The sequence below is a fragment of the Erpetoichthys calabaricus genome, chromosome 8, assembly GCF_900747795.2.
Source record: "Erpetoichthys calabaricus chromosome 8, fErpCal1.3, whole genome shotgun sequence".
In the NCBI taxonomy this organism is placed as follows: domain Eukaryota; kingdom Metazoa; phylum Chordata; class Cladistia; order Polypteriformes; family Polypteridae; genus Erpetoichthys; species Erpetoichthys calabaricus.
The window spans coordinates 179,550,921-179,560,717 of record NC_041401.2 but is presented as its reverse complement, the minus strand read 5'-3'; the positions used below and the strand labels follow the sequence as shown (position 1 = coordinate 179,560,717).

General features: G+C 37.1%; 1 protein-coding gene across 2 annotated transcripts in view; it reads right to left on the bottom strand.

Moving 5' to 3' along the window:
• The window catches only part of LOC114656661 (extended synaptotagmin-2-A-like), a 31,661-nt gene extending 22,162 nt beyond the window's left edge, over positions 1-9,499 (bottom strand). For both annotated transcript variants that reach the window (XM_028808296.2, XM_051930867.1), the window contains exons 1-5: positions 8,882-9,499; positions 5,140-5,201; positions 3,752-4,031; positions 1,332-1,373; positions 579-710 (exon numbers count right to left, since the gene is read on the bottom strand). In XM_028808296.2, coding sequence (XP_028664129.2) covers positions 579-710; positions 1,332-1,373; positions 3,752-4,031; positions 5,140-5,201; positions 8,882-9,358 — 993 coding nt within the window. In that variant the 5' untranslated portion in view covers positions 9,359-9,499. The remainder of the gene's footprint in view (positions 1-578; positions 711-1,331; positions 1,374-3,751; positions 4,032-5,139; positions 5,202-8,881) is intronic.
• Positions 9,500-9,797: the final 298 nt, after the last annotated feature.

Genomic DNA, 9,797 nt, shown 5'->3' with positions numbered 1-9,797 from the left:
AGCCCTCTTTACTGGATTCGATCACATTTAATCACGGTATGGTTCTTTATCTCCATGCCCTTGATATTCAGGCCAGGTGGGACTAAAAAAAATTACTAGTAGATTGTCTCCCTTTTAAATAAAAGTACATAGAATGTGTCTTTCTCCATAACCATAGGGAAGACTGTGTGAAAAACAATAAGGGGCAGACCACACCCCACCTCCCTGCTATTTCACAGCATGACAACCGAAATGGGTTTATCAGCATTACCCCCAATAAATGCTACTAAAGCTGGTGACGTTCCTGGTTCCAACAAGGCTTGTTTCTGAAGCCACAAAAAGGAACTGTGGCCCCGAGTCACTACAGACCCACCTGTACCCAGAAATGTTTCTTGGTATAGGCACAGAGGTTTAAAAGCCACTCTCAGACTGTGTTTGAATAATTTTATAGTTAGGAGGTGAACTAGAGCAAAGAATCATGGGCAAGGTGGTAGAGATGCACAGACAGACAGACAGACAGATAGGAAAGGCACTATATAATAGATAGATAGATAGATGTGTGAAGGGGACTTATTGTTAGAAAAATGGGTATACTTCACCTTATCTCCAAGGCTAAACCTTGTGAATCTCAGCATTTTCAGGAACTTGTTATCTGTCAGATGTGAAGTGACACTATCCACAATCATCTTCTCTAAGTAGCGGCATGATGATGGCCACGCTTGCTTTAAAATCTAAGGATAAAAACAAATTTCTCTTTTGACAGTTTTCACCTTCAGGTCAACAACATGTCAGTTATTTTGTACATAAAAAAACATTATAGGGTAGTAGCACAAAAAAGTGGTCCTGCATACAGTAAGGATTCCTGTCCTGGTTTAAGAAGCAGCACATGTATTAAGGTGAAGCTAGAGGGACTTCTTGCTAGCATTTTGTTGTTAGTTCTGTCATCTGTGTGATTGCTTGAGGAACCTTATGCAGGTTCTTCAACAGACTTAACAGGTCATATTAGCCTGTACTAAATGATTTGCTGGTCATTTTTTCACATACCACTCTGTATCAAGAATTACATTACAGCAATATGTTCTTTTTTTCAAAATAGTTAGCAGCAACAGGCCTAATGTAATAACCAACTGTGGATGAGACACCAATCCATTAGAATCTTAGAATCTTTTATATTTAAACCATTTGGAATAAATAAAAAAAGATGGATATAAACACAGTGATGTTCATTGATTTCCTTGCATACATACAAGTACGGTGTTGTTTACTTTCAACCAAAAAGACACCTGCCAACAATGCTGCGGTGTCAGTCAATCAGCGAGAAATGACAAAATTCTGATTTTCGTCTAACTTACCTTGTTAAACCATTTTGACTTCTCAAGATCAGGGACAGCAACCTACAAAAGAAAATGCATGCAAACTTTAGAAACTCCAGAAAATATCAGGAGCTTCAGAGGATTTCCATGGTCAACCTCTTAGCTGGTCTGTGTGGTGACTGATTATCTATCTATCATATTGTGCATTTCATATTCATCTACCCACCCAATGTACTTTTTTCCACTATTTACTGAGTGAGAATATGGAATATCAATGTATTTAGTTGGGAATTTTTAGCACTGATCAGTACAGAATATAATAAAAACTGAACACTCCATCTCAAAAGCTATAAAACCCAAAGGTCAGTCAGACTATAGATACTGCTGCCTTATTAGTCCTACTGTTATTTTTAACATCTTTATTTAGATTCTGGTTAATCATAACTAGACATTAATATATCACTGGTCTACAAAAATATTTTTTGTTTGCTTCTGGGAAGTTCAGAGCAGCTCTTTATTAAGCTTTTTACATTTATTTCATACATGAAATCGGAATTAAGCTAGCACGTCAGGTTTTTGAAATACACATCATTGACGTTTTGACACTTATGAATATTAATATAATATACCAACACAATATCTGGAGTTTGGACTATGTCCCACCAAAATTGTTTTGATGTGTTTATTCTGAAAACAAACCAGAAGACAATACCAGAGACACGTTAAAGCATATTTATGTCAATTTACCTCAATATAAATTGAGGTCAGTGTGACCAAAAATGTTCGGAGGCACTCGCTTTTGTGCTTGTACTGCACATCCGTCTCTCTTTGCAAGAACCAACAGTAGTCACCCATCATGCTCGGAGTGAATTTTTCCCGATATCAGTTTTCCATCACCTTTATATCTTGATGAAATCTTTCCCCATGCTCATCTCTGACATCGCTTAGATTTGGTGGAAAAAAGTCGAGAGGAGAATGTAAAAAAATGCATCTTCAGTGACATTCTGGCTCCCGTAATCTAATATACTTCCAGCATATTCTCCACAAGCTCAGTATAATTCTCTGCTCTGTGACTGTCAAGAAAATTCTGGACAACCTGCAGGAATGAGGGTGCTGATTCAGATGGCTTCAGTTTCCTTTTGAACTCATCGTCAAGCATCAGTTCACGTATTTCAGTGCCAACAAAAACACCTTCCTTAATTTTGGCTTCACTTTTCCCAAGAACAAACTTATTTCTTACATGTTAAAATGCATCACCTTTACTGTCCAGTCACCTTAGTTGTCCAAGACCTGGAACATCAGAACTAAAAAATGGGACGTGCTGGACGAAAACGGTTTTCAGATTTGGAGTCAGCAAGTGAAATTTGTTAAAGTACAGATATAAGAATCCCAGTAGAAAAATGCTTGTTGACCAGTGATATATAAATAGTAAATGTATTCAGTTTTCATGGTTAATGCATAAACTGAACTTCCAGGAATGTAAACTGAATTTATAACACTGCACTTATGAAAAATAAGAGTCCAATTTAAGCTGGCATGTCTTCAGGCAGCTCCAGATGAAGCAATAGGGATTTAAGTAGAAAACTTACTTATATAAGGCATGAAACTCGTATATTATTTAAACAATTAAGGTATTTTTATTATTTAAGCTTTTTGAAAAGTTATATACAATAATGCTGAACGAAACCACATTGAAATATTATAGGGTGACCTGCCAGCTGAATGGGGTTTGGGTTAGAATGGGTATCTTCAAAGTAAGAACATGCTCTGTTCACAGGGTGATGTTTAATTTGACATGTCCTAAATTGCTAGAAACAGAAGCCCTTCAGCTGTGTGTACAATTAGAGTCAGCATAAGAATAATGACACCAGTTTGTAACTAGGTGGCACAAAGAGCTAGCAACCCTATGTCATTTAGTCAGTATCCCGACTTCACATGGTTTATGAATAAAGTCCAAAAATTAGGCAAATGAAACGTTTAGAGATTGGCCTTGATTATTGTAAAAACAGGAATCCATATTATCCCTCTGCTTTGGTCACTGTTAACTATAATTTAAGACTGACTATGCAACAACATCTATCAGATGCCAAAGTCCACCAGGAATGCTTAGACAGAATACAATGTGGTTCTGTTACACTGTTTGTGGCGTTCATAAAAACAGCCAGAAACATTTGTAAAGGTTTAGGGTTGACTGGGGTTTGTCACCTACTCAGGGCTGTTGGGGCTAAAAACAGGAATGACACAAATTTTAGCAAGGTGGCAATACAGAAAACAGAATTCTGACTCCATCCTATTCTGTAAATTACCATTAAAATTCTTCAAACTGACCTGGTAACTTGTTGTACTCTACAAATCTCCCTTTAAAACGCTTACCACCTTAAATGGAATTCTGATTATATTATTCTAAGAAATTACAAGCCTTCTTCAAAAGCATGCCAAGCACTCTGTGCCACACTCACCCAAGAAGGCTGCCCATCAGACAGATTTTCATCTTGTAGGGCTTGTTGCTGCTGCTGCTCCCGGTCTTCCTTCCTCCAGGAATACTGCAGTTTTACAATGACCACTACAATGACCCACAGAAAACTGCAGCCAAAGTATCCAATTACATACACCACCCACAGTGGACATACAATGTGCAGCAAAGCTTGGCATCGGGATGCGGTTGAGGGCTTCTGTATCTCTGGTTCAGTCGCATTCAAAGTAGTTTGAGTTTCTAAGGGTCCCTCTAGCCCTGGCGTCCTATGAAAAAAAAGAACAACGAAAAATAGTAAAAGTAATGTAAATATTATGTTTAGTGAATGATAAAACTTCTCTGGAGACCCCAACAACTGTTACAAGTTACTCCTCTTGATTTCCTAATCAGAGAATGATTTTTATCTTCCCTTAAAATGACTGTTAAATTAGAAGGCTTTTTTTGAATTACAAGCAAGTTGCCTAAAGAAGGAGCCTGAGCCTCCCCGAAAGCTTGCAAATTGTACAAGTACAGTAATCACTTCACTTTGACAATAAAAGGTGTCTTCACTTCTTAATGGCATAATGGCTAACATGGTACATTAACCTACAGTACTACTACACACTATACCAAGAAATTGTAAAGAAAGATGGCTATCATCATGCTATCCAGAAAATGGAAATCATTACCAGTGGATGCGATTTATAGAGTGATGATGAGTCCTTTCATGCTTACCAAGTACTGAAAGTTTTTTTTTCTTTCTTTCTTTCAAAACCTTCTAGTGAAATTTACAGAGAATTTCAAAGAAAAAATTTTGAAGCAAATGAAAACCAGATGCTTCATCTCTCCTTCTTAAAGACAAACTATTATATGACTTATAAATAGACATGTTCACAATGCAATTCCCTGAGCTTCTGTCTGTGATATAGCAAAGTTGGTCACGATTTATGGAAAAGAATACATTTTGAAACATTCATGGTCTGGACTAATTTTCTTTAATCAACAGATAAAATGGTGCATAGCTGCATATTCAAAATGTTATACCCTGGATTATTATAAAGACTTCCCAAGAAAAACAATCTCAAAAATTGATGCGATAAAAACAACTTGTCTATCATGTAGTGGCACCGAAGGTTTCAACACTGGGTTACTTGTTTAAATTAGTATAGCTTGGTTTAAGACATTATGCAGATCTCACTCACACCAATCCCACAATGAAAACCTGCACATTTCTAGACATGGATCCACAGAATGCTTTTATTATTGAATGACTATAATGAATGCATAATGCAGCTTTAATAGAAAAGTTGTTTATAGCACATAAGCTGAGCTTTAAGATAATTAGCCTGAAGATGTTCCATCGCCACATCCTGATATTCATTTAACATGACTCACTTCTCCTCCTGACGTGGTACAGGTTCCTCTGCTTTTTTCTCTTCACTGCTATTCTTTGAGACCTAAAGAAACATAAAATGAGATGAATGTAGAACCTAATAATTTTACCTTTATTTTATATAGTTTTAACTACTAACTGGAAATATAAAAAACAAGTCCAGGATTGTGAGATCCACAGCATACGCTGGAAGAATCAGACAAAAAGAACACCGGAATGGAGTGGCAGTATATCACAGTGCATAGTCATGTACACTCCCTCACTCATAAAGGGCAAATTAAGTGTCATTATTAATAACACACGTGTTTAGGATTATAAGAAAATTTAATAATTTTGAGTCATCAGCACTTACTGTGTCACCAGACAGAAAACACAAAATAATTCAGTGAAATGTTTTACATAATAAAAAAGTTTCCAACATGCTTAAGTAGTCTTTCACTGTCACACAGGCTCCTTCCTAAATATTTAATCAACAAAAAATGTAAACATTATCTTTTAATGTTTTTTGAAAAATTAAACAATTTGAAGTTTCACATCCATCTCAGCACAGATAATCTTTTAATCTTGCTTACAGTATGGTATAGTAAGTATACTAAGAATGGATTCCTTGATATTTTTTACTAGCAGTTTTTAATCATTTTATTGTGTTGTAATATGAAATCCTACAGTATTTCATTTGTTTTTTGTTGTTGATTAAAATAAAAATACATAACTCATCAGATAGAAAATACCAAGTCTGCATTTATTTCTAAATAATTAAAAAAAACAAAACTCCAAAAAACAGGTACTTAGACACTTGTCCTTAGAACTAACACTCTGTAATTTGATAAATGGAATCTACCTGGGAACAGTAAATGCATTTCCCTTGGGCTCAAGTTAAATACAGTACACCTTTTCAGAGAGGTAGATCCACAGTTCATTAGTACTGTTCCTAATAACGCTGCATCATGAAGGTAAATTAACATGCAAGACAAATGCAACATAATGATATGGAAAAGGCTTGTAAACATACAGTGCATCCGGAAAGTATTCACAGTGCATCACTTTTTCCACATTTTCTTATGTTACAGCCTTATTCCAAAATGGATTAAATTCATTTTTTTCCCTCAGAATTCTACACACAACACCCCATAATTACAACGTGAAAAAAGTTTACTTGAGGTTTTTGCAAATTTATTAAAAATAAAAAAACGGAGAAATCCCATGTACATAAGTATTCACAGCCTTTGCTCAATACTTTGTCGATGCACCTTTGGCAGCAATTACAGCCTCAAGTCTTTTTGAATATGATGCCACAAGCTTGGCACACCTATCCTTGGCCAGTTTCGCCCATTCCTCTTTGCAGCACCTCTCAAGCTCCATCAGGTTGAATGGGAAGCGTCGGCGCAAAGCCATTTTAAGATCTCTCCAGAGATGTTCAATCGGATTCAAGTCTGGGCTGTGGCTGGACCACTCAAGGACATTCACAGAGTTGTCCTGAAGCCACTCCTTTGATATCTTGACTGTGTGCTTAGGGTCGTTGTCCTGGTGAAAGATGAACCGTCGCCCCAGTCTGAGGTCAAGAGCGCTCTGGAGCAGGTTTTCATCCAGGATGTCTCTGTACATTGCTGCAGTCATCTTTCCCTTTATCCTGACTAGTCTCCCAGTCCCTGCCACTGAAAAACATCCCCACAGCATGATGCTGCCACCACCATGCTTCACTGTAGGGATGGTGCCAGGTTTCCTCCAAACGTAACGCCTGGCATTCACACCAAAGAGTTCAATCTTTGTCTCATCAGACCAGACAATTTTCTTTCTCATGGTCTGAGAGTCCTTCAGGTGCCTTTTGGCAAACTCCAGGCAGGCTGCCACGTGCCTTTTACTAAGGAGTGGCTTCCTTCTGGCCACTCTACCATACAGGCCTGATTGGTGGATTGCTGCAGAGATGGTTGTCCTTCTGGAAGGTTCTCCTCTCTCCACAGAGGACCTCTGGAGCTCTGACAGAGTGACCATCAGGTTCTTGGTCACCTCCCTGACTAAGGCCCTTCTCCCCCTATCGCTCAGTTTAGATAGCCAGCCAACTCTAGGAAGAGTCCTGGAGGTTTCGAACTTCTTCCACTTACAGATGATGGAGGCAACTGTGCTCATTGGGACCTTCAAAGCAGCAGAAATATTTCTGTAACCTTCCCCAGATATGTGCCTCGAGACAATCCTGTCTTGGAGGTCTACAGACAATTCCTTTGACTTCATGCTTGGTTTGTGCTCTGACATGAACTGTCAACTGTGAGACCTTATAGAGACAGGTGTGTGCCTTTCCAAATCATGTCCAGTCAACTGAATTTACCACAGGTGGACTCCAATGAAGCTGCAGAAACATCTCAAGGATGATCAGGGGAAACAGGATGCACCTGAGCTCAATTTTGAGCTTCATGGCAAAGGCTGTGAATACTTTTGTAAATGTGCTTTCTCAATTTTTTTATTTTTAATAAATTTGCTTAAGTAAACTTTTTTCACGTTGTCATTATGGGGTGTTGTGTGTAGAATTCTGAGGAAAAAAATGAATTTAATCCATTTTGGAATAAGGCTGTAATATAACAAAATGTGGAAAAAGTGATGCGCTGTGAATACTTTCTGGATGCATCCAATACACTGAAAATATTTAAAGCACAAGATCAATTAAAAGGAAACAGAAAAATTACAACACAACTGCAAATCTATGAATCATAAGGCAGTCGCCAAATCTTAACAAGATGGGTAGGCACTAATCAAAAAGCCGGCCAACATTTTTAATGTTAATATTAATTTTAATTAAAGTTTTGCTTGCTTGAAATGGATGAAATTACACATATTTACATTTCGCTGACACTTTTATTCATGGTGACTTAATAACTTTTAAGATATAATTGGACACATTTCTTTCATTTTTCCAATTAAAGCACAGGCATGTGAAGTGACGTGTTCAGTGATGGTATTGGTAGCAGTTTTTTAACCTACAATCTCAGGGCTTGAAGTCTTTGGATGGTTGTGAGTTCATATCCTCTACTGCAATTGTGTGACCTCAAGCAAATAACTTTACCTGTCTGCTCCAAATGGAAAACCAAAAGAAATGTATCCAAATGTATGCCTGGGATAAAGGCATCTGTCAAATAATAGGTAATAATATAGTACAAATGAAAATAACATCCCAAAAGAGCTTGGCATATAGTCTTTTACGGAAAAGTCAAACCAAATCTTGACCGAAGTATTCCCAAAACTGTGAAACAATCAGATCCAATAGCTACAGTGCCACTGACTGCCATCAATGCCAAGTTCTTACCATAAGTATAGTGTAATGCAACATGTCTATAAAAGTACACAACCGCTACTTTTTTATGAAGGAATTGTTTTATGAAAAGGTACTTTGTACAATGCCTTTATTTTAGAAGTAGCGTTGTAACAGAGAAGATGAAATTAGAGTAGTTCAATTAATAATCATTAACGCCTCACTGTTATTTACGTAAAATACATTAGTTTTGTTTTACAAGGCACATTTCAATATTAAACACACATGACAAACTAATAAAATGTATAATATACTTGTTTTTTCTTACAAAGGTTCAAAAAATGTTAAATAACATAAATTGAGGATTGGGAAGGGTTACACTATAATAACAAGAGGTTTTCCTTTTTAAAGGTCATGCCATTCAAATTAATCCTAAACCATTAAAAAGACGATGTATGCTCTCTAAAAACCAAATGACAACTCATTTCAATCTTGTGTCTTACTTTGCCTGTTGGTTCCTTTACTGAAAGCATGAGTTTCTCTCTCAGCAAGTCACTAAGTTCTTTATGAAGATGCTCAGTTTCCTCTCTCAGATTCACCACCTTAACTTTTAGCAAATCCATTCCAACGCCGAATGCATCAAATTTGGCGATATACCTGTGTGCACGAACATCATGGGAATTCTCATTTGGTGCCCCAGTTACAATCTCACTAATATCATTATGTAACTCAGTAAGTTCTGAAACAACCATGTCTGACCATGTCTTTATTTCATCAAACTTCTTCACAGCTTTTGAAAAACGTCTGAAGTGCCGACGCAGGCCACGCAACTCTGCGTCTTTCTTTTCCAAGTTTTCTTTAAGCAATCGCTTTTCCTTGGTGCACATCAAATGTTGGTAAGGACCCCAGAAATTACTTAATTTTCCAACGACAGCACCAACAATAATGACAAAAAACATTAAAACAATAAAGGAATCCATGTGCTGAGTGAAGTCGGCTTCAATTATTCACGTAAAAGAACTCATCTTCAGGATTAGAACATACACACATACACACAGTGGATTAAAAGAACATAGTGCAGAAGCTTTTATAGTCTTTTTCGAGCATACAGTCTCTTGTTGCCTAGGGTGCTAGTTCCACCCACTTCCTTTCAAGGAATACATTAATTGGCGGGAACATTCTGATTGTCACCTCATTCAACCAATCCACTGCCATTACTGTTCTCTCACCGCGTCTACTAGTGAATGCGCTTTTTTAAGGTGACAACGGTCAATAGCAAAGTGATAATGGAGAATAATTATTAGTTTTTACAACAAATATAAAGTGTTGAAAGTATCCTTTATAAACACAGATTCGAATTCTGATTAACAAGAATGCTCGGAGGATGAACTGTGCTGTAACGTAAATCGCAGATTAGCG